At 40.7% G+C, this 27,224-nt stretch overlaps 1 protein-coding gene across 6 annotated transcripts in view; it reads left to right on the top strand.

Annotated features, from left to right (window-relative positions):
- ARHGEF4 (Rho guanine nucleotide exchange factor 4) overlaps window positions 1–27,224 on the top strand; it is a 269,255-nt gene that overhangs the window by 90,679 nt on the left and 151,352 nt on the right. For 5 of the 6 annotated variants that reach the window (XM_019837885.3, XM_023259188.2, XM_011285191.4 and 2 more), the window contains exon 2: window positions 337–4,041. In XM_019837885.3, the coding sequence (XP_019693444.3) occupies window positions 337–4,041 (3,705 nt within the window). Of the gene's footprint in view, window positions 1–336; window positions 4,042–4,621; window positions 4,856–27,224 lie in introns of those variants that run through there. The other variant, XM_045033552.1, reaches the window with a different exon arrangement.

Consider the following 27,224-nt stretch of genomic DNA (forward strand, 5'->3'; position numbering starts at 1 on the left):
ATTAGACAGAGAGATGCTTTTTGCTGTGACTCACACGATGTATTTATACTTACTTAAACTGCACGTGTTTATTTGGCCTATTCTGACTTTTAATAGCATTACATTAACTAGCGCCACATTTTCTCCCTGCCGTTTGGGTTTGGCTTCATCACTTGTTTTCTGTGCTAATAAAAGGTAGCTATTCGTATTCATATTTACCTATCTTTTCTGAGGAGCACATGGGGGACTAATGAGATGTTTCTGAACCTTCCTCCTTCTGACAAAGGCTGGTGCAGTGTAAACGTGTGCAAATATCCTGAGGCCTCATCTCTGACTCCTCTCCTCTTGCCCTTCCAGCCTCCAGAGCCAGGTGCACACCCACCCGGTGAAGACAAGATTGAAGATAAGCAGTTCCGCACTTCACCTGCAGAACCAGAGCGACAGGGATGGAGTCAAGAAACAGACCATGATGATTTTGAGACATTGTCCCACCAGAGCGAAAGTCAATCAGACACAAAAACCGACTCCTTTGAAAGTGCTTCCGACACAGAGTCCCTGCCTGGTGGCTTCACAGGGGGAACCTGCCTTCCTCTAAGTGGTACCTCTGTGGACAGAGAAGGACACTGGGGATGCCCTGACATCCTAGCAACCAGAGCTCCTCAGGAGCGGCATTCAACTAATGTCCCTGAGCTTGACTCAAAAGAGGAACTAGATTTGTCCCCTGGCTTCAAGGAAGAGTCTTATGAAACTGGGTTCCAAACCTTTGCTGCAGTTGCTGGAGAAGAGAAGACAGAACACTTCCAGGACAACAGTGTGGCCAGCCTGGAGCAAGAGTCTTTTCTGGCAGGGTCTCCTCACCACACAGAGGGCTACTCACAGGGCACCACAGGCAGCTACAGTCTCCAGCCAGCAAAGGCAACTGCACAAGTCCTCGGGGGGTTCTCTATTTCTTCTCTTCAGAAATCCAGGTCTGAGAGTTGTCTGGACATCCCAGTGGTCTGGCCCTTCCTTCTCTGGTGCTGTGAACTGGGCCAGAGCTGGCCACATATCCACAGCAGGGCCAGGGGACCAGGGCTACCTTTCAAAGGCCCTGAGCACAGCACAGGCCCTGTGGGAGCCAGAACAAAAAAGGGAAGTACTCTAGGCCCTGAAGAGTACACAGACTTGCTCTGCTTCCAGCCCTGCTCTGATGCCCCTTGCCAGCTTCCTTTAGGGACATCTTGCCTCCTACATGCCAAGCTTCACCACAGTGCCCCCGAAAATATTAATGACGAGGACAGAACATCCACAGAGCACTGCTGTCAGCACATGAGGACACTGACTAGGGCCCATTCCATAGCAGTGTTTCCCTTAAGATACCCTGAGAATCCTCCAGGGCAGAATTTTGTGAAATTTGGGACTCATTTGAAGGAAGGGACTGAAGCAGAACGAGACCCAAGAACACAAAACCCTCTCCACCCTGTCTTCACCCGACTGTCTCCTTTACTTCCTGCTTCCCAGAGGAGGGCCCCTTATTTGCAGGATCAGTATAAACCCAGTGCTCTTAGCTGGAAAAGGGCCTTTCAGGACACACCCTGTGAACATCTCTGGCTGGAAAACCAGTTGGGACAGGATTCTAGATCCTGTCCGGTCTCTTCATGCCTTACTGCGGACTCTGTGAGCCTTAGCACAGAGGAAGTGCCAGTGCCCACAGAGTGCAAGTCGGAACATAGCCCAGAAAACCTACAAGAGGAACCCCAAGGCACTGGCCCTGCACCAAATGATGCTGATGTGAGTGACAGACAAAAGCACCTTCAGGACATTTCTGTTGAGGCAGGAAACCAAACCAGTAATTACGGATCAAAGTACATTCTCAGTGAGAAAAGAAAGCCACCTGTTAGGGCCAAGTTCCCACATCGTTCCAGCAATAGCGGGACACAGGTGTGGAACAGAGACTGGATGGGTTGCTGCAAAGTGAGTGATTGTTCAGATACTCCAGAGACCACCCTGAAATCAAGTGCAACAGGCACCTCAAAGGAACTGGAAGATGTGATGGTTCTAGATCCCCAAGGCACCAAAAGTGCCTTGCCGGAATTTTCAGAAACCAGAGCAGCCCCTGTGTCTCGTTGCAGTGGTGGGGATGAGTGCGACCAGGGGCTGGCGGGTGGTGCCCGGCCCTCTCCTGAGGGCCTGAAGCTAGAGCCCAAGGTGGAAACATCTAGGGGCAGGTGCGCACTCATCATTGTAGCTGTTGAGCAGAAAGGTCTGCAAGCCACCAGGAGGAAAACAGGTCCTCTCCCAGAAACACTGTCCGAATTTCTGGAGGAAAAACCAGGATCTCCCTGCGGTGCTGGGACGACCTCCTGGGAGTCTCCCACGGCTGGGAAACCACAAACTTGCGGCAGTGAGTGTGAGCTGCCGGAGGCCAGCAGACTGGCAGACGACGATGGGACTCTTCAGCAGGGGGCCCACGACGCAGAGCTTCCGATAGTTCTGGTCCCCGAAGCTGTCTCGGAAGAGAGGCCCCGGGACAAAGACACTTGTTCCCAGGAGCCTGCCCAGGCCCGGCTGAGCAGGGGTGAGGCTGCCGAAGAGAAACCGCCTGGGGCAAGGTGGATCCCCGGTTTGGGGACACACAGGGCACAGGCTGCTGGGCCTCCCGCTCCCGGGCCTGAAGATGCTCACGGGGCCCAGGGCCTTCACCCTGAGACGGGGAGCCGGGCCGGCGGGGCGGAGGCAGCGCAGACGGGTTCGGAAGCCCCAGCCTCTGCCTGCGCCCAAGCGCCCCCGCCGCCGCCGCCGCCGCCGCAGGGCCCGCCCCTCCGCCCCTGCAAGGCCTTGCAGGAGCCCGGGAAGCGCCGGACGGTTCCCAGAGTGTCCTCCCTCAGGAAAGGCAGGTCCGCCTCCGACAGCCCAGGAGTGGAGCCCGGCGCGCAGGGACCCGGGCGTCTGCAGCCCACTCGCCCCGCTCCACCCGGTGCCTCCGCCCCGACCGCGGGTTCTTCGGGCCTTGAGGAACTGCGTGCAGACGGTCGGGGCCCTGCGGCCTGTTGGCCGCACCAAGTGGGCGCGGGCGCAACTCTGAAGACCATTCTCCGGGGTGCAGGTGGGGAAGCTGTAGGGCTAAGGAAAGGGGACCATGTGGCAACACCGGAGGACCTGGGCAGCAGGACACCGTCCTCAGAAAGGGCTGATGCCAAGAGACTCAAAACTCCAGAGAAAAGGCTCAGGGCAAGGCTGGCCTTAGCTCATAAGACCTTTGCAAATTTTTTTGAGTCAAAGGTTTTAGAAAAAGAGAACACTGATGAATGTTGTCCAGGTGCCCTCAAGGGCCGGAAGGAGAAGAGCAGGCCGCGCCAGAGTTCCTGGCGTGCATTTCTGAAAAACAAAGATGTAGAAGCCCCCAAAAGGCCCGCCGTAGTGAGTCTGGTTCCAGGACCGGAAATCTTGAATCTCCTCAGACCCTCTCCCCCAGGGACCAATAGTCACTGTCAGGAGCAGGCAGAAGACAAGGAAAGCTGTGTGTTTGGAGATCACTGGCCACCCCCACATGCTTCCACACCTTTGTCATCCAGCAATTTGGTCTCTCCAGATAACAGGAGAAAAAGTGAACCAACCATCAAATGCACAAGCCCCCAGGAAAGTGGTAGGTACCTAACTTCAGGTATCTTTCCTGAGAAGTCCTGGCTGATGTCACCCACCAGCCCTTGTGCCCAGCAGACTGCGATCAGCCACACCCTTCCATCCAGCTCTGCCTGTTGCTTGGCATATGGGAGCCAAGGCATGCCCAGCAAACCCATGAGTCCCAAGCCCCGAAACCCCAGGCCTGGTGCTCATCGGGCAGATTTCCACTACCCTGGCAGGAGCAGTGCTGTCTCCATGGTTTCGCTTGGAAGCTACATGGATGTGGATAACAGCTCAGAGGCTTCTGAAAGGCCCAGGACCCCCAAGGCCCCAGCAAGCCTCCTACTTTCTCTGCAAACACTAGACCAGGATGACCAGAAGGAAGAGAGCAGGAAAAGAGGCTGGCATCACCATGGCCTGAGCACAGCACCCTCACTCAGGGACCTTCCTGGGACTGAGGTGAGTTGCCTGTGATTCGCACCAACCTCTAAATGCAAGAAGCTACATGGTAAATGTTCCGAAGTGAGGGGAGAGGTGAAGCAAGAAAGCCAGTCTGCCTTCTGTGGGGAGGGCACCACTCACACTACCAGATGGCCCAACCCTAATCAACACAGTGTGTGACCAATTTCTGGGAGTAAACTAAGTAAATAGTAATCTAACAAATAAGAACTGGCATTTCGCTATAATTTTGTGTTTCTGGTTTTTTGGGGGTTTTTTGTTGTTGTTTTTTTTTCCTTGATAAATCCAGCTGTTTAAATTCCTTTTTCTTCCAACTACCTATTGATAGTCTTTGCCCACCAGGTGTTCGATGCAGGCTTTTTTTGTGTCTGCCTTCATCCTTCCCCACTGTGAAATTTTTAAAAAAGAAATTTCCCTATGTTGTCTTCTAGTATTTTTAATATGTTTATTTTTAAATTTTAGCTATAATACAATTGAATATGTTTCAGATAGTTGGTGCTTCTGAATTTCCACAGGTGCTCAATAAATGTTAGTTCCTATCCCTCTTTGCCTTTCAAATCTTACCGGAGGAGAGGGAAGGCCTAGTGTGCTTGCATATCAGAACACGTAGGAAGACAAGAGAGTACACAGGAATGGGAAGGGGAGAAGACCTTTGAAGTCTGCTCTCTGGATGAGTCCTGAGCAATCACGGAACTTGAAACTCAACGTGGATATATGAAGGCTCCCTCTTGTGGCTGCTTCTGGGAGAGCAGGCAGTGATGGTTGGAGTAATTAACAAGGAATTCAGTCCGCATTCCCGTTTCTGCCTTCCACAGTGAGTGCATTTAAGGAGCAAGATTTTTTATTCCAATACCATAAGACAACCATTCTTAATATTTGTTAAATTTTCTTCCAGCTTCTTTTCTATAAATAAGTTTTATATATTTAACATGGTTGTGATAATGCCATCTAGAGGCCTTAGCTTTCGATGATTTTGCATCCTACAGTTTGTTTACTGAAAGCTCTTTTAAGGGAGAAATTCAGAAGTCATACAGAAAGACACAATGCACAAATGTATACATAATATATTGTCATAAAGCAAAAGCTGAGTAACCTTCACCCACCAAGAAACACATTACCAGCCCCCAGCCCTTCCTGCTCAGCATGTCCTTCTCTCCGGCCCTAACCACTGCCAACTTTTATGGTGTTCACTTCCTTGCCTTTTGTTATAATTTTACTACTTAACTTTACACCCCTGAACAACATAGTTTATTTTTGCCTGTTTTTGAACTTTATGTAAATAAAACCTTATGAATTCCTTTAAACCTATCCATTCTATTGCCTGCTTTCTTTAGCTCTAATTATGTTAAGACTCATCCTTAACGCTGTGTATCTAATGTTCTTTCATTGTCATTGTTATACAGAATTACTTTGAATTAGCACATGACCCTGTGTTTGTTAGCTACTTCAGGGCTTTCTCCAGTTTGGCGTATCATGATTAGGGCTTCTTGGATTGTTCATGCTCAGGTGCGTACTGCACAGGCACATGCATTTCTGCCTGGTGCATTATGAGGAGTGGGATAGCTGGGTCATTGGGCGGTGCAGATCGTCAGCTTTATTAGATACTGTCAAATATTTTTCCAAAGTGATTATGCCAATTTATACTCCTTCCTTTAAGAGTTTCTTTTGCTCCATATTCTCATCAGCATTTGTTTGGTATTGTCATGTCAGTCTTGCTAATGTTAGCCATTCTGCTAGGTGGGTAGAAATATCTTGTTGTGGTCTTAACTTTGCATTTCCTTTATGTCTAAAGAGGCTGAGCATTGTTTATATGCTTTCTGACAATTTGGATATCCTGTTTGAGGACATGTCTGACCTAATCTCTTGCCCATTTGTCTTTGAGGTTGCCTTTTTCTTACTAATGGTGTATATTCTGGATATAAGCCCATTGTTGATTAAATGTGCCACAAATATAATTTCCCACTCCATGGCTTATCTTTTTCCTCAGTAATGGTATCTTTTGATGAATAGAAGTTCTTAATTTTAATCTTTTCAAGTATATCCATATTTTCTCTATCCCAAAGTCATGAATAGAATCCCCTAAATCACTTTTATGAAAAATTTCCTGGTCTTTTTTTTTTTTTGTATATGTCTGTGAGATGCCTAAAATGGGCTTTTGTGTTCTGTTTGTCGGCTTGTCCACCCTTGTGCCCATTCAGTGTCTCATCACCGTAGTAGCCGTATAGGAAGTGCTGCTGCCAGCTGATCAGATCCTCCCACCTGGTTCTTCTTCAGTATGATGAACACTTATGGAGTGCCAGCCACCTACCAAGCCATATTCTAGGTGCTATGGATACAATGTAGAAAAATATATAAAGATCTCTGTCCTCAAAAGAGGGGCATGATGGGAGTAAATAAATAATTGAGCAAATAAGATTATTTCATATATTGAAGTGACTGTAAAAAATGAAAATATAATTAAGATATTCACAAGGTTAATGGGATAGAGAGTTAGGGGCTGTGAGGCTGGGCCTCCCTTACCTTGCAGGTTTGGAGTCTAACAGTTGAGCCAAGACTTGGGTCATGAGGAACCAGAAAAGGGGGCCTTTCAGGCCAAGCCCAACATTTCAGTGATGTGGAAGATTTCCCTTGCCTACACACTGCCATATAATTTAGCCCTCTATAATGTCACCTCACACCTGAGAAACCACAGCATGTTTGTGTGTCTATATGATGGAAAACAGGAGGAGGCAGTCTTCAGGTGTGAAGGTGCCCTTTACTCATAGAGATTTCTTCCCCCCACCTTTTTTTTCCTGAGACAGCTTTTCTTTTTTTAACTTTTTATTTAAATTTTAGTTAGTTGGGGAGCCTGGGTGGCTCAGTTGGTTAAGCATGTGACTTCGGCTCAGATCTTATAGCTCTAGAGTTCAAGCCCCATGTTGGGCTCTGTGCTGACAGCTCAGAGCCTGCAGCCTGCTTCGGATTCTGTCTCCCTCTCTCTCTACCCCTCCCCCATTCATGCACTGCCTCTCTCTCTCTCTCTCTCTCTCTCTCTCTCAAATATAAATTAATGTTAATTTTTTTAATAAATTTTAGTTAACATACAGTGCAATATTGGTTTCAGGAGTAGAATTCAGTGATTCATCACTTACATACAACACCCACCGCTCATCTTAAGTGCCCTCCTTAGTACACATCATCCATCTAGCCCATCCCCCACCCACCTCCTATGGGAAGGAAGAAAAAAAGGGGGAGAGAGGGAGATTTGTTTCCTTTTTAATTCAGGTTTAGCAGCAAGGAATGTATGATTCTAGGGAAAGCAAGCTCAGCATCTTATCTATAATCTTATTTGTGTACACAAGGGTTTGCACCCCTGGCTAAGGGGGCTTAGGAAGAAGACCAAGACCAAGAGGGAGCAAGATGAGAAAGAACTGTGGATGTGTGAGAAAAATGGGGAAAAGCTAGAAGTTTTGAACACCTGTGCGTGTATGATTCCCACTCTGTTACCTCCTAACCCTGAACCTTGCTGTAAGACCTCTGTTTTTGTATCTGCAAGGGTTGCATTAGGGGATCTCTTAGGCCTCTGCTAGATATTCATAAATATCAACTTTATGAATGGATGGTGGATAGTTTTCCTGACCTTCCCTCCATAGTCTTCTCTGATTTTGATAGCAAGGATCCAAGATACTGCTTCTACTTAGATATTTTTTTTTAATTTTTTTTTAACATTTATTTATTTTTGAGACAGAGAGAGACAGAGCATGAATGGGGGAGGGGCAGAGAGAGAAGGAGACACAGAATCGGAAGCAGGCTCCAGGCTCTGAGCCATCAGCCCAGAGCCTGACGCGGGGCTCGAACTCACAGACCGCGAGATCATGACCTGGCTGAAGTCGGACGCTTAACCGACTGCGCCACCCAGGCGCCCCGCTACTTAGATATTTTTAAATGGAGTCTGGGAGAGGGAACATTGTGAACATTTTCTAACCTTTCTGATGGGAATATAAAACAGTACAATTACTCTGGAAATAAAGGTTTGGCAATTTCTAATGAAACAAAACCTGGGTTTACCATACAACCCCACAATTTCCCCCTTGTACATTTATCTCAGGGAAACAAAACTTAGTTTACACATGAACCTACAAATAAATGTTCACAGCAGCTTTATAGCCCCCAAACTGGAAACAACCTAGATGTTTTTCTGTAGGTAAATGGTTAGTTAACACATGGTTTGGTTTTTTTAATGTTTATTTATTTTTGAGAGAGAGAGAGAGAGAGAGAGAGAGAGAGAGAGAGAGAGAGAAGACAGAACATGAGTGGGGGAGGCAGAAAGAGAGGGAGACACAGAATCCTGAGCTGGCTCCAGGCTCTCAGCTGTCAGCACAGAGCCATGGTTAACAAACTGTGGTACATCCCTAAAATATGAACACATGTAGCAACTTTGACACATGTAACAACTTTGATGGATTTCAAGGGAATTATACTGAGCGGAAAGAAAAGCCAATAACAAAAGGTTATGGACTACAGGAGTCCATTTATACAACATTCTTACAATGAAAAATGTATAGAGATGAAGAACACATTAGTTGTTGCCAGAGGTTGGGGGGAGAGTGGTGGGTGAGATTATAAAAAGCAGCAAAAGGATCCTGAAGTGCTGACTCTGTTCCATATCTTGGCTGTGGTGGTAGGTGCCTGAACCTACGTAAGTGATAAAACTGCACAGAACTACATATACACACACATGCGCACACACATGCATCCCACACACAGAAATAACTGCAAGGAAAACTAGGTAATCTGAGTAAGATCTGTGGCTCGTGTCAATATCCTGGTTGAATATTGTAATATTCTATAAAATGTTACCATTATGAGAATCTGAGTACAAAGTACAGGGGATCTCTCTACTTCTTATGTCTGCATGTATCTACAATTATATCAAAATTAAAAGTTTAATTAGAGAAAAGCACATTTATGTCATTAGTTTAATGGCCGCATGCTATTCAACTGTATATACTCATTACAATTCTTAATCAATTCTCTGTTGATTTAAACATTTAGGTAGTTTACCACTTTTTAACCCATAAGTAACGCTACATTGAACATCTTTGCAGATAAGTTACTCAGAATGTATTATTCTCTTTTTTATCCCATTTTTAAAAATTATCAAAATTATGCATGCACATGGTTATAAAATCACAAAGTACTTAGATAATGCTTCTCAAACATTAAAGTGCATGTAAATCACCAGGGCTCCATTGGGGCGCAGGTGCTGATTCAGGTGTTTGGGTGAGCCCTGAGGTTTCCATTCTGACAAGTGTCCAGGTGCTGTGACAGCTGGTCCTCCCCCTCACTGGAGGTAGTGAAAGGTCAGAAGACTTCTTTGAAAACGACAGCCACCTGGCCCATCCTTCCCCTGCCCAGAGAAAACCAAGTTAGGTTTTAATGGTAATTTCAAACTGCCATGTTGATTTATTATTTTAAAATATTATCTATTAACTTCCAGTTATGATAGTCATGAAGATTCTGCATCTTGCATTCCATCCCCCCTCCATTCTCATCTTCCTATACCTTCTTTCCCAACATACATTTAAGTCCATAACAAGTGATTATATCATTATGGATATGAAGATATTCTTCAATGTAAAGCGAAGCAGTGGACTACAGTGACATTTCTTATGTGTTTTTTTCTATAGTGAATAATTATTGCATTTTTCATATGTGTGGTTTTCTATAAATCTATCCTTAAATTTAACTATGAGATCACTTATAAACTATTTTCTAAATATTCCAACACATCAGCATTCTATCAAGTCTCTACTTTCTCCTCGAGACCTTCCTTCCAGAACTTTCTGACCTCCTGCTATAAGTTGAACTAGTTGTTCCCAAGATACAGCTTTTTCCTCTGGTTTCCTGTTTCTTGGATTCTGAGGCTTCCTTTAGTCCTTTATTATGTTCAAGAACATCCCTCATTAGCCTCCTAAGAATTTTAGGGTTCTCTCTTTTATCCCTAGTGTAATGAAATTTCTTAGCAATTGTTCTGGATTTGAGTTTCTTTTTATTCATTGTGCTGAACATTCAGTGTACCCTTTAAACCTGGAGACTCTTAACCTTCAGTACTGGGAAAATATATATAAGATTTATTTGATAATTTTGTTCTCTCCTTTTCACCCTGGGACTCCTGTTAGAGGTTGCAACTCCTTTACAAGGCTTTAATATTCTTAATATTTCTGTGAATGGTATCTCTACATCTTTGTTTTATTTTGGGGGGGTAGAGGAGAGATTTTCTCAGATGTATTTCCAACCCTCCTATTGAATATTTTCATTGTCCTCTAAATTTTATTTTGTAATAAAAATGACTTTTTTTCTGGTTGTATGAATAATACATGCTCATTATAAAGAACTCCAACAATATATTAAAATAGAACATAAAAATTCTCTGTAATCCTCCCACTTTGTTGTAATCAGCCCAATATTTTGGTGACCATCATTTTATTCTTCAATTTATGCAAACACACTCAAAGTCACATACACAATTTGTTACAAAACAGGGTATCTCTCTTGCTGTTGTGGTTTTTTTCGAGAGAGAGGGCGCAAGGGAGCAAGAGAGAGAGGGTGGGTGGGGGAAAGTGTGGCTTACCTGGGGTTCATGTTCACTTGAAGTGGGGCACAAGTTCACCAGAAGAGGTTCACGAGCTCACCAGAAGCAGGGCTTGAGCTCACCAGATATGGGGACTGAGCCATGTCAGATGCTTGAGCATGACCTGAGCCAAAGTCAGATGCTTAATGACTGAGCCACCCAGGCACCCACACTCTTGCTGTTCTTAATCATAGAGATGTTACCACTGTCCTTCTAACCTCCTCAGCACCACCTCATTGTGGTCCCCCATTAGCCCATGCCTCCAACCTAGTGACTGACATTCTATATTTTCTCCATACTCTTTTTTTTAATGTTTATTTTATTTTTGAGAGAGAGAGAGTATGAGTGGACAAGGGGCAGAGAGAGAGACGGACAGAGGGTCCTGAAGTGGGCTGTGCACTGACAGCTTTGGTGCTGACAGCAGCGAGCCCGACGCAGGGCTTGAACTCACAAACCAAAAGATCCTGACCTGAGCTGAAGTCAGACACAACCTACTGAGCCACCCAGGTGCCCTTATTTCTCCATACTCTTATAATCATATATAAATACATACTTGTACATGTGCATTCACACCTATATAAACACCCTTTCCTGTATCTTATCCTTAACAACATTCATGGAAATGTTCCCAAGTTACTTGTAATTATAAGTAATGGGCCTGCATAATATTCCATGCTGTAAGGGTCTCAAAATTTGCTCCTCATTTCACCCATAGATAGCTACACACTTTTCCAGTTTCACTTAGTAAACACTATTTTATATACATAACTTTATAGATTAGTACATTTTAGTGGATAGAGTCTTGAGTGGAATTGCCAAAGATTATAAGCATTTTTACACTTTAATTGATTCCAGATTGTCTTCCAAAAAGGCTACAATATTTCATATTTCCAGTAGCATTTTACACTGCCCCACATCTCCATCAGTAATAAATACTATAATCTTATAGTTTTTGTTTTGGTTTGGTATTGTTGCTATTGTTTTAAAACTTAATTTAATTGTTTTAATTTTTGTTAGCACATATTTACTTAACTAGATTTGCTTTTTCTTGTTCCCTCTTGCTCTTTTTTAAACTTTTTATTTTAAAATAATTATAGATTCACAGGAAGTTGAGAAATAATACAGAGAGATCCAGGGTACCCTTCATCTAGTTCCCCAAATGTAACACTGTATGTAACTGTAGAATAATATCAAAGCCAGCAACTGACATTGGTAGGATGCTTGAGTGACTCTGTCATCTTATCACACGTGTGGTTTATGTGACTACCACCATGAGCAAGATAGAGACTGTTCCATTACCCTGGTGCTACATTCCTCTACAGTCACATCCTTCCTCCCCTTCCCTGACTACTTGCAACCATGAATCTGACCTCCAGCTCTACGATTTTGCCATTTCAAAAATGTTACCTTTAGAGATTGGCCTCTTTCACTCAGCATAAATCCGTTGATTTTTTTTTAAGCTGTTGTGTATATCCATAGTTCATACCTTTTTATTGCTGAATACTATTACATGGTGTGGCTTTACCATATCTTCCTTAATCAATTACCTGTGGAAGGACATTTGTGCTGTTTCCAGTTTGGGGCTATTGCAAGTAAAGTTCCTATAAACATTCAAGAACAGGTTCTTGAGTGGACAAAAGTTTTCATTCCTCTGGGATAAATCCCCATCAGTGTGGTTGTTGAGTTGTATGGCAGGTATATTTTTAGTTTTTTAAGAAAGTGCCAAATTCTTCCAGAGCGGCTATACCATTTTTACATTTCCACCATCAATGTATGAGAGATCCAATTTTCTGCATCCTCACCAACGTTTGAAATTTTAGATGTTTTTCATTTTATGTGTGCTAGTAAGCATGTGGTAATAGCTCATTGTGATTATGATTTACATTTCCCTAAGGGCTAGTGATGTTGAACATCTTTCATGTGCTTATTTGCTATCTTAGTCAGCTCAGGCTGCTGTTAAAAAAATACCACAAACTGGATAGCCTAAAATTTATTTATTTCTCACAGTTCTGGAGACTGGGAAATCCAGAATCAGGTACTGGCAGATTTGGTGTCTGGTGAGTGTCCACTTCATAGATGACCTTCTGCTCACTGTAATGTCACAGGCAAAAAGGAACAGGGTGCTTTCTGGGGCCTCTCTTACAAGGGCACTAATCCCATTCAAGAGGGTCTGCCCTCAAGGACTAATCACTTCCAAAGGCCCCACCTCCCTATACCATCACACTGAGGGTTAGGATTTCAACATGTGAATTTTGGGAGGACAGACATTCAGTCTGTAGCACTTGCCATGTATATATCTTCTTCAGTGAAATGTCCCTTCATGTGTTCCTCATTCTCTAACCGAATTGTTACTTTTTACAGTGGAGTATTGAGAGATCTTTTTTAAAAATGAGATAGACTTGACATAACATTGCATAAGTTTAACGTGTATAATGTGTTGATTTGATGGAATTATATATTGCAATATGGTTACCAGCCCTAGCTAACATCTCTATCCTGTCACATAATTTTCATTTCTTTTTGTGATGAGAAAATTTAAGATCTTGTCTCTCAGCAACTTTGAAGTTTATAATACAGTAACCACTGTGCTGTGCATTAGATCTCCAGGATTATTCATCTACCAGGTACAGGTTTGTACCCTGTAACAACATCACCCAATTCTCCTAATCTCCAGCCCCGGGTAACCACTGTTCTGCTGGTTACTGGAACATTAAAGTGATCCTTGGGAATGTTATTTTCCTTTAATTTTTCACATTCTGTGAAGTTGTACATTGCTGTCTTCAAATTGACTTACTGCCTTCAGGACAGAAATACCTGCTGTTAGCTCTGCTGGTGATTCTGAGGCTTTCTCAGACCTGGTATTAACCCGTTTCATCCTTCTTATCCCCTCTTCTGGTTTCTTAAGTTTATATGCCTTCTACATCCTGCAAAGCACCAACCCCGGGTGTGACAGTCTCCCTTTTGTTTTCCAGAAGGTGTTGCCAAAACTCAAGCTTGGGTTCTGTCCCTTGCCTACAGACTGAACTGGTTTTCTACATGTGCTCAGTAGCCACTTTTTCCACCCTTTTTATTTCAGCCTACCTATATCATTACCTCTGAAATGAGTTTCATACAGCGCACATATACTTGGTTATATCATCTACTTTGCCCTTCTCCACTTGTAATTGGTCTTTTAACCATATACTATTGACCATTTATGTTTAAAATTTTTGTTTTTTGTCTTCTGTTTATTGTTTCTATGTTCTTTTTCCCTCAGTCCTATGGGTTTCTTGAGTATTTTTGAGAATTCCATTTTTATGTATGTCTAGCATATTTTAATCTCTTTTTATAATTTTTTTTGGTGGTTGGCTAGGTGTTACATTGTATATATATAATTTTAAATATGACTGGTGTGCACATTTTGCAGTTCAAGTAAAGCATAGAAACCTTACCTACCTTTACCCTCTTCTGTTTATAATATAATTATCTTAAATATTTTCTCTAAATATACTGTGAACCACCTCAGGTAATGTTATAACTTTTGCTCCAGATATCAAAACATAATTTGGAAATCTCAAGACGAGAAGGAATGTCTGTTATATTTACCTATGCTTTTACTCTTTACATAGTTGTTTTTCTTTCCTGATGTTTGTTGCAAGATTCTTTTACCATCTGTTTCAATGCTTTCTTTAGACATTTTTTAATTGAAATATAGTTGACATACAATATTAGTTTAAAGCAGACAACAGAGTGACTTGACAATTATATACATTATGAAATTGTCACAACAACCAGTGCAGTTCCCATCTGTCACCATACAAAGTTATTACAACATTATTGATGTCCCCTACACTGTACTTTTTATCCCCAGGGTCTATTTATTTTGTAACTAGAAGTTTGTACCTCTTAACCCTCTTCACCTGTTTGCCCCATCCTCCCATACTCTCTTCTCTGGTAATCACCAGTTCTATGTATTTCTGGGTCTATTTTTAGTGTTTTGTTTGTTCATTTGTTTTTTTAACTCCACAAATACATAAATTATATCATGTGGCATTTGTCTTTGTCTAAATTTAACTTAGTTACTATAACACCCTCTGGGTCCATCCATGTTGTCATAAATGGCAAGATTTCATTCTTTTTTAAGGTTGGGTAATATTCTATCACGTATATACACCACATCTTCTTTATCATTCACCTATGGATGATACTTGGGCTGCTTTTGTATCTTGGCTATTGTAAATAATACCACAGTAAACAGGGGTGTGTATTTATTTTCAAATTAGTGTTTTCATTTTCTTCAGTTAAATACTCAGAAGTGAAATTACTGAATCATATGCTATTTCTATTTTTAATTTTTTGAGGAAAAAAATTTCCATGTGACTGCACTAATTTATGTTTCCACTAACACTGTACAAGGGTTCCCTTTACTCCACATCTTTTTTTAAGAAAATTTTTTTGCTTTTTAAAAATTTTTTATTTATTTCTTTTTCATCTCTCTGAACATGAGCTTTATTTTTTTTTAAATTTACATCCAAGTTAGTTAGCATATAGTGCAACAAAGATTTCAGGAGTAGGTTCCAGTGATTCATCCCCTATGTATAACTCCGGTGATCATCCCAGTAAGTGTCTTCTTTCATGCCTTTTTCCTATTTAGCCCATTCTCCCTCCGATAGCCCCTCCAACAACCCTCTGTTTGTTCTCTATATTTAAGAGTCCCTTATGTTTTGTCCCCCTCCCTGTTTTTATATTATTTTTGCTTCCCTTCCCTTATGTTCATCTGTTTTGTATCTTAAATTCCTCATATGAGTGAAGTCACATGATTTTGTCTTTCTCTAATTTCACTTAGCATAATGCCCTCTAGTTCCATTCTTGTAGTTGCAAATGGCAAGATTTCATTCTTTTTGATTGCCAAGTTACTATATGTGGGGGGGGGGGGCGGGGGAGGGGGTTGTATACCACATCTTCTTTAGACAGTTGGGCTCTTTCCATACTATGGTTATTATTGATGGTGCTGCTATAAACATTGGGTTGCACGTGCCCCTTCAAAACAGCACACCTATATCCCTTGGATAATACCTACTAGTGCAATTACTGGGTCATAGGGTAGTTCTATTTTTAACTTTTTGAGGAACCTCCATACTGTTTTCCAGAGTGGCTGCACCAGTTTGCATTCCCACCAGCAGTGCAAAAGAGATCCTCTTTCTTTGCATCCTCGCCAACATCCGTTGTTGCCTGAGTTATTAAATTTAGCCATTCTGACTGGTGTGAGGTGGTATCTCATTGTGGTTTAAATTCGTATTTCTCTGATGATGAGTGATGTTGAGCATTTTCTTCATATGTCTGTTAGCCATCTGGATGTCTTCTTTGGAGAAGTGTCTAATCATGTCTTTTGCCCATTTCTTCACTGGATTATTTGTTTTTTGGGTGTTGAGTTTGGTAAATTCTTTATAGATTTTGGATACTAGTCCTTTATCTGATATGTCATTTGCAAATATCTTCTCCCATTCTGTCAGTTTCCTTTTAGTTTTGCTGATGGTTTCCTTCGCTGTGCAGAAGCTATTTATTTTGATGAGATCCCAATAGTTCGTTTTGCTTTTGTTTTCCTTGCCTCCAGAGATGTGTTGAGTAAGAAGTTGCTGTGGCCAAGATCAAAGAGGTTTTGCCTGCTTTCTCCTAGAGGATTTTGATGGCTTCCTGTCTTACATTTAGGTCTTTCATCCATTTTGAGTTTATTTTTGTGTATGGTATAAGAAAGTGATCCAGGTTCATTTTTCTGCATGTCACTGTTCAGTTTCCCAGCACCATTTGCTGAAGAGACTGTCTTTATTTCATTGGATATTCTTTCCTGTTTTGTCAGAGATGAGTTGGCCATACATTTGTGGGTCCATTTCTAGGTTCTCTATTCTCTTCCATTGATCTGAGTGTCTGTGCTTGTGCCAGTACCATACTGTCTTGATGATTACAGCTTTGTAATACATCTTGAAGCCCGGGAGTGTGATGCCTCCAGGTTCGGTTTTCTTTTTCAAGATTGCTTTGGCATTTGGAGTCTTTTCTGGTTCCATACAAATTTTAGGATTGTTCTAGCTCTGTGAAGAATGCTGGTGTTATTTTGATAGGGATTGCACTGAATATGTAGATTCCTTTGGATAGTATCAACAGTTTAACAATAATTGTTCTTCCTATCCAGGACCATGGAATCTTTTTCCATTTATTTGTGTCTTCTTCAATATCTTTCATAAGCTTTGTATAGTTTTCAGTGTATAGATTTTTCACTTCTTTTGTTAGGTTTATTCCTAGGTATTTTATGGGTTTTGGTGCAATAGTAAATGGGATCGGTTCCTTGATTTCTCTGTTTCTTCATTATTGGTGTATAGGAATGCAACCGATTTCTGTGCATTGATTTTATATCCTGTGACTTTGCTGAATTCATGAATCAGTTCTAGCACTTTTTGGTAGAATCTTTTGCATTTTCCATATAGAGTATCATGTCATCTGTGAAGAGTGAAAGTTTGACCTCCTTCTGGCCGACTTGATGCCTTTTACTCCTTTGTGTTGTCTGACTGCTGAGACTAAGACTTCCAATGCTATGTTGAATAACAGTGGCGAGAGTGGACATCCCTGTCTTGTTCCTGACCTTAGGGGGAAAGCTCACCCATTGAGGATGATATTAGCAGCAAGTCTTTCATTTATGGCTTTTATGATCTTGACTTATGATCCTTCTATCCCTACTTTCTTGACCCTTGAAGAAAGGATGCTGTGTTTTGTCAAATGCTTTCTCTGCATCTGTTGAGAGGATCATGTTTTTGTCCTTGCTTTTATTGATGTGATGTATCACATTGATTGTTTTGTGGATATTGAACAAGCCCTGCATTCTAGATATAAATCCTGCTTGGTCATGGTGAATAATTCTTTTACTGTATTGTTGGATCCAGTTGGCTAGTATCTTGTTGAGGATTTTTGCATCCATGTTGATAAGGGAAATTGGTCTGTAGTTCTCCTTTTTAGGGGGTCTTTGTCTGGTTTAGGTATCAAGGTAATGCTGGCTTCATAGAATGAGTTTGGAAATTTTTCTTCCATTTCAATTTTTTGGAACAGCTTCAAAAGTATAGGTGTTAACTCTTCTTTAAATGTTTGGTAGAACTCCCCTGGAAAGCCATCCAGCCCTGGACTCTTGTTTTATGGGAGATTTTTGATTACTAACTTGATTTCTTTACTGGTTATGGGTCCATTCAATTTTTCTATTTCTTCTTATTTCAGCTTTGGTAGTTTATATGTTTCTAGAAATTATCCATTTCTTCCAGATTGTGTATTTTATTGGTGTATAATTGCTCATAATATTCTTTTATTATTTGTATTTCTGCTGTGTTGGTTGTGATCTCTCCTCTTCCATTCTTGATTTTATTTATTTATTTGGGTCCTTTCCTTTTTTTTTTTTTTTTTTTTTTTTTTTTTTTTTGATCAAACTGGCTACTGGGTTATCAATTTTCTTAATTCTTTCAAAGAACCAGCTTCTGGTTTCATTGATCAGTTCTACTGTGTTTTTGTTTTTGTTTTTGTTTTTGTTTTTTTGGTTTTGATAGCATTGATTTCTGCTCTAAAATTTATTATTTCCTGTCTTATGCTGGTTTGGGGTTTTATTTGCTGTTCTTTTTTTAGCTCTTTAAGGTGTAAGGTTAGGTTGTCTATTTGAAACCTTTCTTTCTTCTTTAGGAAGGCCTGGATTGCTATATACTTCCCTCTTATGACTGCCTTTGCTGCACCCCAGAGGTATTGGGTTGTGGTGTTATCATTTTCATTGGCTTCCAAGTACTTTTTAATTTCCTCTTTAACTTCTTGGTTAGCCCATTCATTCCTTAGTAGGATGTTCTTTAGACTCCAAGTATTTGTTATCTTTCCAAATTTTTCCTTGTGGTTGATTTCGAGTTTCATAGCATTGTGGTCTGAAAATATGCACAGTATGATCTCAATCTTTTTACACTTGTCGAAGGCTGATTATGTCCCAGTATATGATCTATTTTGGAGAATGTTCCATGTGCACTCGAGAAGAATGTGTATTCTGCTGCTTTAGGATGAAATGTTCTGTATATATTTGTTAAGTCCATCCAATCCAGTGTGTCATTCAAAGCCATTGTTTCCTTGTTGATTTTCTGTTTCGATGATCTGTCCATTGCTGTGAGTGGGGTGTTGAAGTCCCCTACTATTATGATATTATTATCAATGAGTTTCTTTATGTTTGTAAATAACTGATTTACATATTTGGGTTCCCCACATTTAGAGCATAAATGTTTACAATTGTTAGATCTTGGTGGATGGACCCCTTAATTACGATGTAATGCCCTTCCTCATCTCTTGTTTCAGTCTTTATTTTAAAATCTAGATTTTCTGATGTAAGTATGGCTATTCTGGCTTTCTTTTGGTGACCATTAGCATGATAGATGGTTCACCATCCCATTACTTTGAATCTGAAGGTGTCTTTAGGTCTAAAATGGGTCTCTTGTAAACAGCATATAGACGGATTTTGTTTTCTTATCCATTCTGTTACCCTATGTCTTTTGATTGGAGCATTTAGTCCACTGACATTTAGAGTGAGTACTGAAAAATATGAATTTATTGCCATTATGTTGCCTGTAGAGTTGGACTTTCTGGTAGTGTTCTCTGGTCCCTTCTAGTCTTTGTTGCTTTTGGTCTTTTGGGTTTGTTTGTTTGTTTGTTTTTTCATCTTTTTTCCCATCAGAGAGTCCCCCTTAAAATTTCTTGGAGCGCTGAGTTAGTGGTCACAGATCATTTAGTTTTTGTTTTTCTGGGAAACTGTTTATGTCTCCTTCTAGTTTGAATGACAGCCTTGTTGAATAAAGAATTCTTGGCTGCATATATTTCTGATTCAGCACATTGACTATATCCTGCCACTCCTTTCTGGCCTGCCAGGTTTCTGTGGATAGGTCTGCTGCGAACTTGATCTGCCTTCCCTTGTAGGTTAAGGTCATTTTTTTTTCCCTTGCGGCTTTCATGATTCTTTCTTTGCCTGAGTATTTTATGAATTTGACTATGATATGCCTTGTTGATGGTCAGTTTTTGTTGACTCTAAAGGGAGTTCTCTGGGCTTCCTGGATTTTGATGTCTTTGTCTTTCCCCAGGTTAAGAAAGTTTTCCACTATGATTTGCTCACATAACCCTTCTATCCCTTTTTCTCTCTCTTCATCTTCTGGGACCCCTATGATTTTGATGTTATTCGTTTTTAATGAGTCTCTAATTCTTATATTCTTATTCTTATATTGTGTTCTCTAATTCTTATATTGTGCTCTTTTGCCTTAGTCTCCCTTTTTTTCTGCCTCATTATTCTCCATAAGTTTGTCCTCTATATCACTGATTCACTGCTCTGCTTCATCCATACTTTCATCCTTGCTACTGTGGCATACATTCGAGATTGCAGCTTAGTTATAGCATTTTTTTTTATTTCATCCTGACTAGCTTTTACTTTTTTTATCCCTGCAGAAAGGGATTCCAATCTATTTTCAACCCCAGCTAGTATTCTTATTGTTATGATTCTAAATTCTGGTTCAGACATCTTGTTTGTATCTGTGTTGATTAAGTCCTTGGCTGTCATTTCTTCCTGTTCTTTCTTTTGGGGTGAATTCCTTCATTTTGTCATTTTGGAGGAAGAAAAAGAATAAATAAAAAATTTTTAATTTAAAACAGCACAAAATAATCAAATAAAGGATGATAGATCCTAGGTGTGTTTTGGTCTGGTTGTTGAAAGAAGCTTGCTAGAATATAGAAAAAACAGGAAAGAAAAGAAAAGGAAAGGAAAAAAAAGGAAAACATTTGAAAATTTGGAAAAATAAATATGATAAAATAGAATAAAATGAGATGATTAAATTAAAATAGAATTTAAAAAATTAACAAAGAGGTGAAAATATAGTAGAAAAAGATTAAAGAAAAATCTTTCTTATATAAAAACAGAAAATAAAAATAATTTTTTCTCTTTATTCAAGAATAAGAAAAGAAAAAGGAAAAAAATTGAATAGATGGACCAGAGAACAGAATGAAATATGATTGAAATTACATCCAGTTTCCCCTAGAAGTCAAACTATGAAGCACTTTATAATCCATAAACTAAGCAGACATAAACTGAGAGGATGTTTCGTCCAGTTCAAAGGGGCTTAGTGTAACAGCTCTATTCTCCACTAGATGGCGCTGTTTAGCTTACTGGGGTGGATTGTTGCAGCTCATGTAGTTGTGTATGCGCAAGTGCCAGAGGGGTGAAAATGGTGTCCCCAGCTACCCAGTCTCTAGTATCAGAACTCTGTTCTCCCCGATCAGCAGTCGCACACCAGTCTTTTGTCTCCAGCTTCCTTCTTCTCACTTCTACACTGTCCATGACCAAGCCATCAGACTGCCAGGCAGCACCTCCCTCCTGAGTTTTATCTCAGATGGGACTGTGTTTCCCAACCCCTCTCTTCTGAGGTACTGTGGCTCTGACCCATTCTGCCCCTCTACAGGAAGGTGTCACCGAGCAATGGCTGGGTGCTGGCCTCACCCAGGAACGTTTGTGGGACCACCCTACTGCTGATGTCCAGAGACTGTGGCTGGGTGCCAGCCTGCCCCAGAAAAAGTTCATGCAACCGTGTAGCAGCAGTGTTTTAGGGACTATGGCAAGTCAAAACACACATCTGGTGCCAGGCTTCACCCCTCAACATCCTTGTTTCAACACCAGCAAATGTGGCTGATCTCTGGGGTCCACTGGGACCCTTGCCTTTGGCAAGGCTGCACAGACACTACCAAATATCCTCCCAGCAGAGGAACTGCATCTCCCCATGTGGCCAGAGAACCCCTCAGACCTCACTCTCTGCTCCTGGGGATTCGCCCTTCCTACTGGAGCACCATCAGATATGGAGCTGCAGAGTTTCAGACTGTGCACTCCCCCTGTTTATAGTGTCTTAATGGTATTGAAACCCTCTCCTTTCTCCTTTCTCCCTTTTTTGTTTAGTCCCTGTGGCTGTTGTCACTTTTCTGCTTTCTCTCCAGCTGCTTTTGGGGCGGGGAGTATGCTTTTCCCGTACTCTCCCCCACCACCCCATCTCCTTCTTCTCTCAGAAAGCAAAAACAGGTCCTTGCCCTCTATGACTTCTCGCTCCCCCAGTTCACCTCTCTGCACTGTGTACCTGCCAAGTTCTGTGGTTCAGATTGTGCAGATTGTTGTATTAATCCTCAGATCAATTTTCTAGGTGTGCAGGATGGTTTAGTGTTGATCTGACTATATTTCAGGGATGAGAGATGCAAAAAAAACTTTCATGCTGTTTTGCCATCATGGCCCCCTTTAAAGAATTTGTTTAAGTGTACTTTATTTATTTATTTATTTATTTATTTAGAGAGCAAGCAAGCAGGGGGCTTCCCTGCTTTCAAGCAGGCTCTGCACTGTCAGTAAGGAGCCCGACGCAGGGCTCAAACTCATGAACTGTGAGATCATGACCTCAGCCAAAATCAAGACTCAGATGCTTAACCAACTGAACCACCCAGACGCCCCTCCACATTCTTACCAGCATTAATTTCTTGTCTTTTTGATACTAGCCATTCTGATAGGTATGAGGTGATACCTCATTGTAGTTTTGATTTGCATTTCCCTGATGATTAATGATGTTGAGCATCTTTTCATGTGTCTTTGGCCATCTCTGTGTCATCCTAGAAAAATGTCATTTGAGTCCTCTGCCCATTTTTAAATTGGATTGTGTGTGTGTGTGCGTGTGTGTGTGTGTGTGTGTGTTGAATTGCATGAGTTCTTTAAGTACTTTAGATATTAACCTCTTATCAGGTATGTCATTTGCAAATATCTTCTTCCATTCAGAGTGTTGCCTTTTCATTTTCTCGTTTCCTTTGCTGTGTCAAAGCTTTTTAGTTTGATGTAATCCTGATTGTTTATTTTTGCTGTCCTTGCCTGAGGAGTAAGATCCAGGAAAATATTTCTACCCATATCCAAGAGTTTATTGCCTGTGTTTTGTTTTAGGAATTTTATAGTTTCAAGTCTGACATTTGGACCTTTAAACCATTTTGAGTTTGTTTTTGCGTATGACTTAAGAAAGTAGTCCAGTTTCATTCTTTTGCATGTAGCTGTCCAGTTTTACCAACACCATTTATGAAAGAGGTTGACTTTTCCCCATTGTATATTCTTGCCTCCTGTGTCATAGACTAATTGACCATGTAAGTATGGGTTTATTTCTGGGCTTCCTATTCTGTTCCATTGATCTATGGGTCGATTTTTGTGCCACTACCATACTGTTTGGGTTACTATAGCTTTGTAGTATACCTTGAAATCTCCAGCTTTGTTCTTTTTCAAGACTGCTTTGGCTTATTTGGGATCTTTTGTGGTTTTATACAAATTTTAGGATTATTTGTTGTAGTTCTGTGAAAAATTATATTAATATTTTGACAGAGATTATACTGAATCTATAGATTGATTTGGTAGTATGGTTATTTTAACAAGATTAATTTTTATTATCCATAAACATAGGATATCTTTCTACTTATTTGTGTCATCTTCAGTTTCTTTCATTAGTGCCTTCTAGTTTTCAGAGTACAGGTCTTCCACCTCCTTAATTAAATTTATTAGTAGGTATCTCATTCTTTTTGATATAATTGTAAATGAAAAGGTTTTCTTAATTTCCCTTTCTGCTAATTCATTATTTGTGTATAAAGACAACATATTTCTGCAAGTTAATTCTGTGTCCTATAACTTTACTGAATTTCTTTATTAGTGCTAATAGTTTTTTTCTATAAGTAGTATCATTTTGTCTGCAAATTGTGACACTTTTACTTCTTCCTTACTAATTCGGAGGCCATTTATTTCTTTCTTCTACTCTGTTTGGTGCATCCTTTACCATTTTTAAGGGTATCTTGGATGGTAATAAATTCTCTGTTTTCCTTTCTCTGAGAATGTCTTTTTTTTTAATTTTTTTTAATGTTTATTTATTTTTGAGACAGAGAGACAGAGCATGAGCAGGGGAGGGGCAGAGAGAGAGGGAGACACAGAATCTGAAGCAGGCTCCAGGCTCTGAGCCGTCAGCACAGAGCCCGATGCGGGGCTCGAACTCACAAACTGTGAGATCATGACCTGAGCCAACGTCATACACTTAACCCACAGAGCCACCCAGACACCCCTTCTCTGAGAAAATCTTGATTTTTCCTTCATTCCTGAAGAATATTTTCACTGCATATTGGATTCTGCATTAACAATTGCTTTCTTAAAAAAAATGACACTTGAAAATGTAGTACCACTTCTTTCTGGCACCCACAGTTTCTGAGGATGTCATTTAAATTGCTTTTCCCTTATAAGGAAGTTCTTTTTTTATCTTACTGCTTTCCAGATTTGTCTTTGTCCTTAGATTTCAGAAGTTTGATTATGATGTTTCTTCATGTGGATTTCTTTGAGTTTATCCATTTTGGGATTTGCTCAGCTTCTTAAGTCAGTAGGTTTATGTCTTTTACCAAATTTTGGAAATGTTTACCCATTATTCCTTTGAATACATTTCACTGCCACCCACCTTCTTCTCTCTTTTGAGAATGTTTGATTTTTATAGTCTCACAGGTACTTGAGCTTCTACTTAATTATCTTTTCAGTCTGTTTTTTCTTTGCTGTTTAGAATGTGGGATTTCTCTTTTTCTATCTTAAAGTTCAGTGATTCTCTGTCCTCTCCATTCTCTCTTGAAATCATTTAATTTTTAAATTTTGGTTATTATATTTTTAAGTTCTACAACTTCCATTTAGTTATATCTTCTATTTTTGTTAAGATTTTCTATTTTCTGAGATGTCCTTTTTTTACTTGTTTCAAGAGTATTTCTATTGCTTGTTGAAGCATTTTTATGATGGATGCTTTAAAATCTTTGTCAGATATATCTAGCATCTGTGTCTTCTCAATGTTGGCATTTGTTGACTGTTTTTTCTTGTCCAAGTTGAGATTTTCTTCATTCCTGGTATGACAAGTTCCAATTTTATTCTGGGAATTTTAGGTAGTACATTTTGAGTCTCTGTATCTTATTTAAACCTTCTGTTTTGCAGACCACCTCTACTATTACTCCAGTGGGAGAAAGTAAGAACTGCCTCATTACTGCCAGGTGTGGGTGCACTCACAGATTTCTTATGTGGCCTTTTTTGACGACCTGATGCAGGGATGAATGTCTTGTTACTGGTCAGGATGGGCGTTAAGGTTCACCATTAGAACTCCACTAATCCTTCCCTGTTGAGCAGGAGACTGCTACCCATGGATTCAGAAAGCTTTGTTAATGCTAAGTGGTGGTAAAGGTCCTGGCTCTCTACTATGCCTTCTTCTACATCACCCTAGCAGGGCAGGAGAGAGATGCCTGTCTACTACCAGGTAAGGGATGAAAGACACGATGAAGGAGAGCCTCATTACCAATGACAGGGGATCAGAGTCTCCACTTCCCACTAGGCCTTTTCAACACTGTCTGTCTGGAGAATTATGCCCAGTTATGGCTAGGTGAGGTTGGAAGTTCCCCACTCATGCTTTGCTGAGGAAAGCAGGGAATGAAGGAATGTTGCATGGTTTTCACCATGTGAGGATCGAGCAATTCTTGTCTAAAATTTTCTGTCTTGCTAGACCAGTCCTGTAGCTTTCATTGGGGCTTTAATGTCGGTGCCTTGTGGAATTTCCAGGTTGCAAGATTCTCCAGCACCCATATGTGGGGTATAAGAAAACCCAGGGAACTCATCGTTTGTTGCATTCTGGAATCCCCAGCTTGTGTGCCTTCTTCTCTGTATCATTCACAGCCTTTATACTTTTGTTTTATATATAACTCTCAAGTTTGTAGCTATACTTAGTAGGAGAGAGGGAGGGAGAAAAGGCAGTGGTGTGTCAGTGCCCTCTTGGCCAGAACTGTTGTTTATTTTTTCATAGCATCATTCTCTTGTGTCATGGTTAGTGTCTTCCTCTTTGTTTTTGAAGTTACCAATTTTAGCTTTTTTGAAGTCTTCTCTTCCCCACATTTTCTATTTGATGTTTTTTTTTCTTTTCCTATTTTTTTGTTTTGGTCTTTTTAGTGTATTGGAGTTTTTCCCTAAATGTGTGGCAGTCTTTGGCTGCATTTCATATTTATTAAGGGTAAAACACCAAACATCTGTTTGGTCTTATGGTCATGTTGGGAGTTAATCAACTACTGGGCTTCACTATAGGACAATTGAGTGAGAAGTTGCTCATTTTACTAATCAGTATTTAGAGGTCTTTTCTCTGGGGTGGGTAAATTTTACCAGAGAAGTATTTTCCCACCTCCTACCCAGGGACTGTAGCCTCATTTTGGGAATGCAGCAGGGAGCTGAGTGACCAACATACAGTTCATTATGCAGAATTTTTTTTTCTATCCCTGTTTTCATCCCAGATCTCTCCACTGCTTTCACCAATCAGTGTGCTATCCCAGAATCTGAGTCCTCTGTACAAATATTCAATGCCATAAGTTTCTGTGTTTTAATTTGGCTGACAGATGGTGTAGGAGAATGGAGAAATGAAGAGGGAAGTGTGCATAGTCCTCAGGCTGACTGAGCTAGAGGAGGTTACTGGGGGGGCCACACTTTCACACACAGACTTTAACCCAAAGCCTCTGATGTTTCCCTAGGACTTGTGTCTGTCCTGCACAGTCCCTGATAACTTCTTTCCTTTAGTCAGCTTCCTGTGCTCAGCTATGTCATTTACCTTTCCTGTATCCACTTACCCTTTTTCAGATTTTATTGAAATTCTTCACCTGCCATTGTCTCATCTTTTCTTAATTTTTCTCTTTTGGGGTTATAGAGGTGGACAGTGGGTACTTAACAAATGATAGCTCCTTCAATGTTTAGCTGCCTTATCCATAAAGCTGCTCTAGTGTTTAAATTAGCAGTTAAGAACAGAGGAGCTGTTGTTGTTTTAGTACCTACTATCTGCCATATACTTTTAATCTATATATAGAAGTTCATGCATTTATATGTCCCTATCATCCACTATATTTTGAGTTCCTGAAAAGCTGGGACTGTTTTGTCCATTTTTGTGTTCCCATTGCATAAGAAACTCCATGGCAGCAAACTTTGTTCTTTCCCTGCAGAATCTCTAGCATCTGCAGTGCTGTCTGTCACATACTGTGTGCTCAAGAAAGCCTTGTGGAATGACTTCAGAAAGTGGTCTACCTACAGGAATATTTCTTTATTCTATAAAGTTCTAGTTTCACGAGATAGTGTACCTATGTCTTACACTATGTAGTAGTGGCTTTTGATATGCCTTGCTTGTGCTGGCTGATAAAATGTCTAATATTAAACAGACAGACATTAGAACAGCATCTTCTTAATTTGTGGTAACAAGGTTACTTTACAAGGATGCAAACTGGATAAACTAAATCTGTACTGCCCAATACTATAAGGAGAGTTATAGATTTGTACTAGAAATTTACCCAAAGAAAGCCTTGAAGACACTCCAAAATAGAAATAAAAAATTGGAGAATGAGTTTAATGCTAAGTAGCATTTTTTCAGTGAAGTGCTGAGGTGGGACCTGAAAGCAAATCATTCCAGAAAGATAGGACTTTATTACTACCACAGCCATCTCAGCTGTGTCTTCCTAT

Source organism: Felis catus, chromosome C1, assembly GCF_018350175.1.
Source record: "Felis catus isolate Fca126 chromosome C1, F.catus_Fca126_mat1.0, whole genome shotgun sequence".
In the NCBI taxonomy this organism is placed as follows: Eukaryota; Metazoa; Chordata; class Mammalia; order Carnivora; family Felidae; genus Felis; species Felis catus.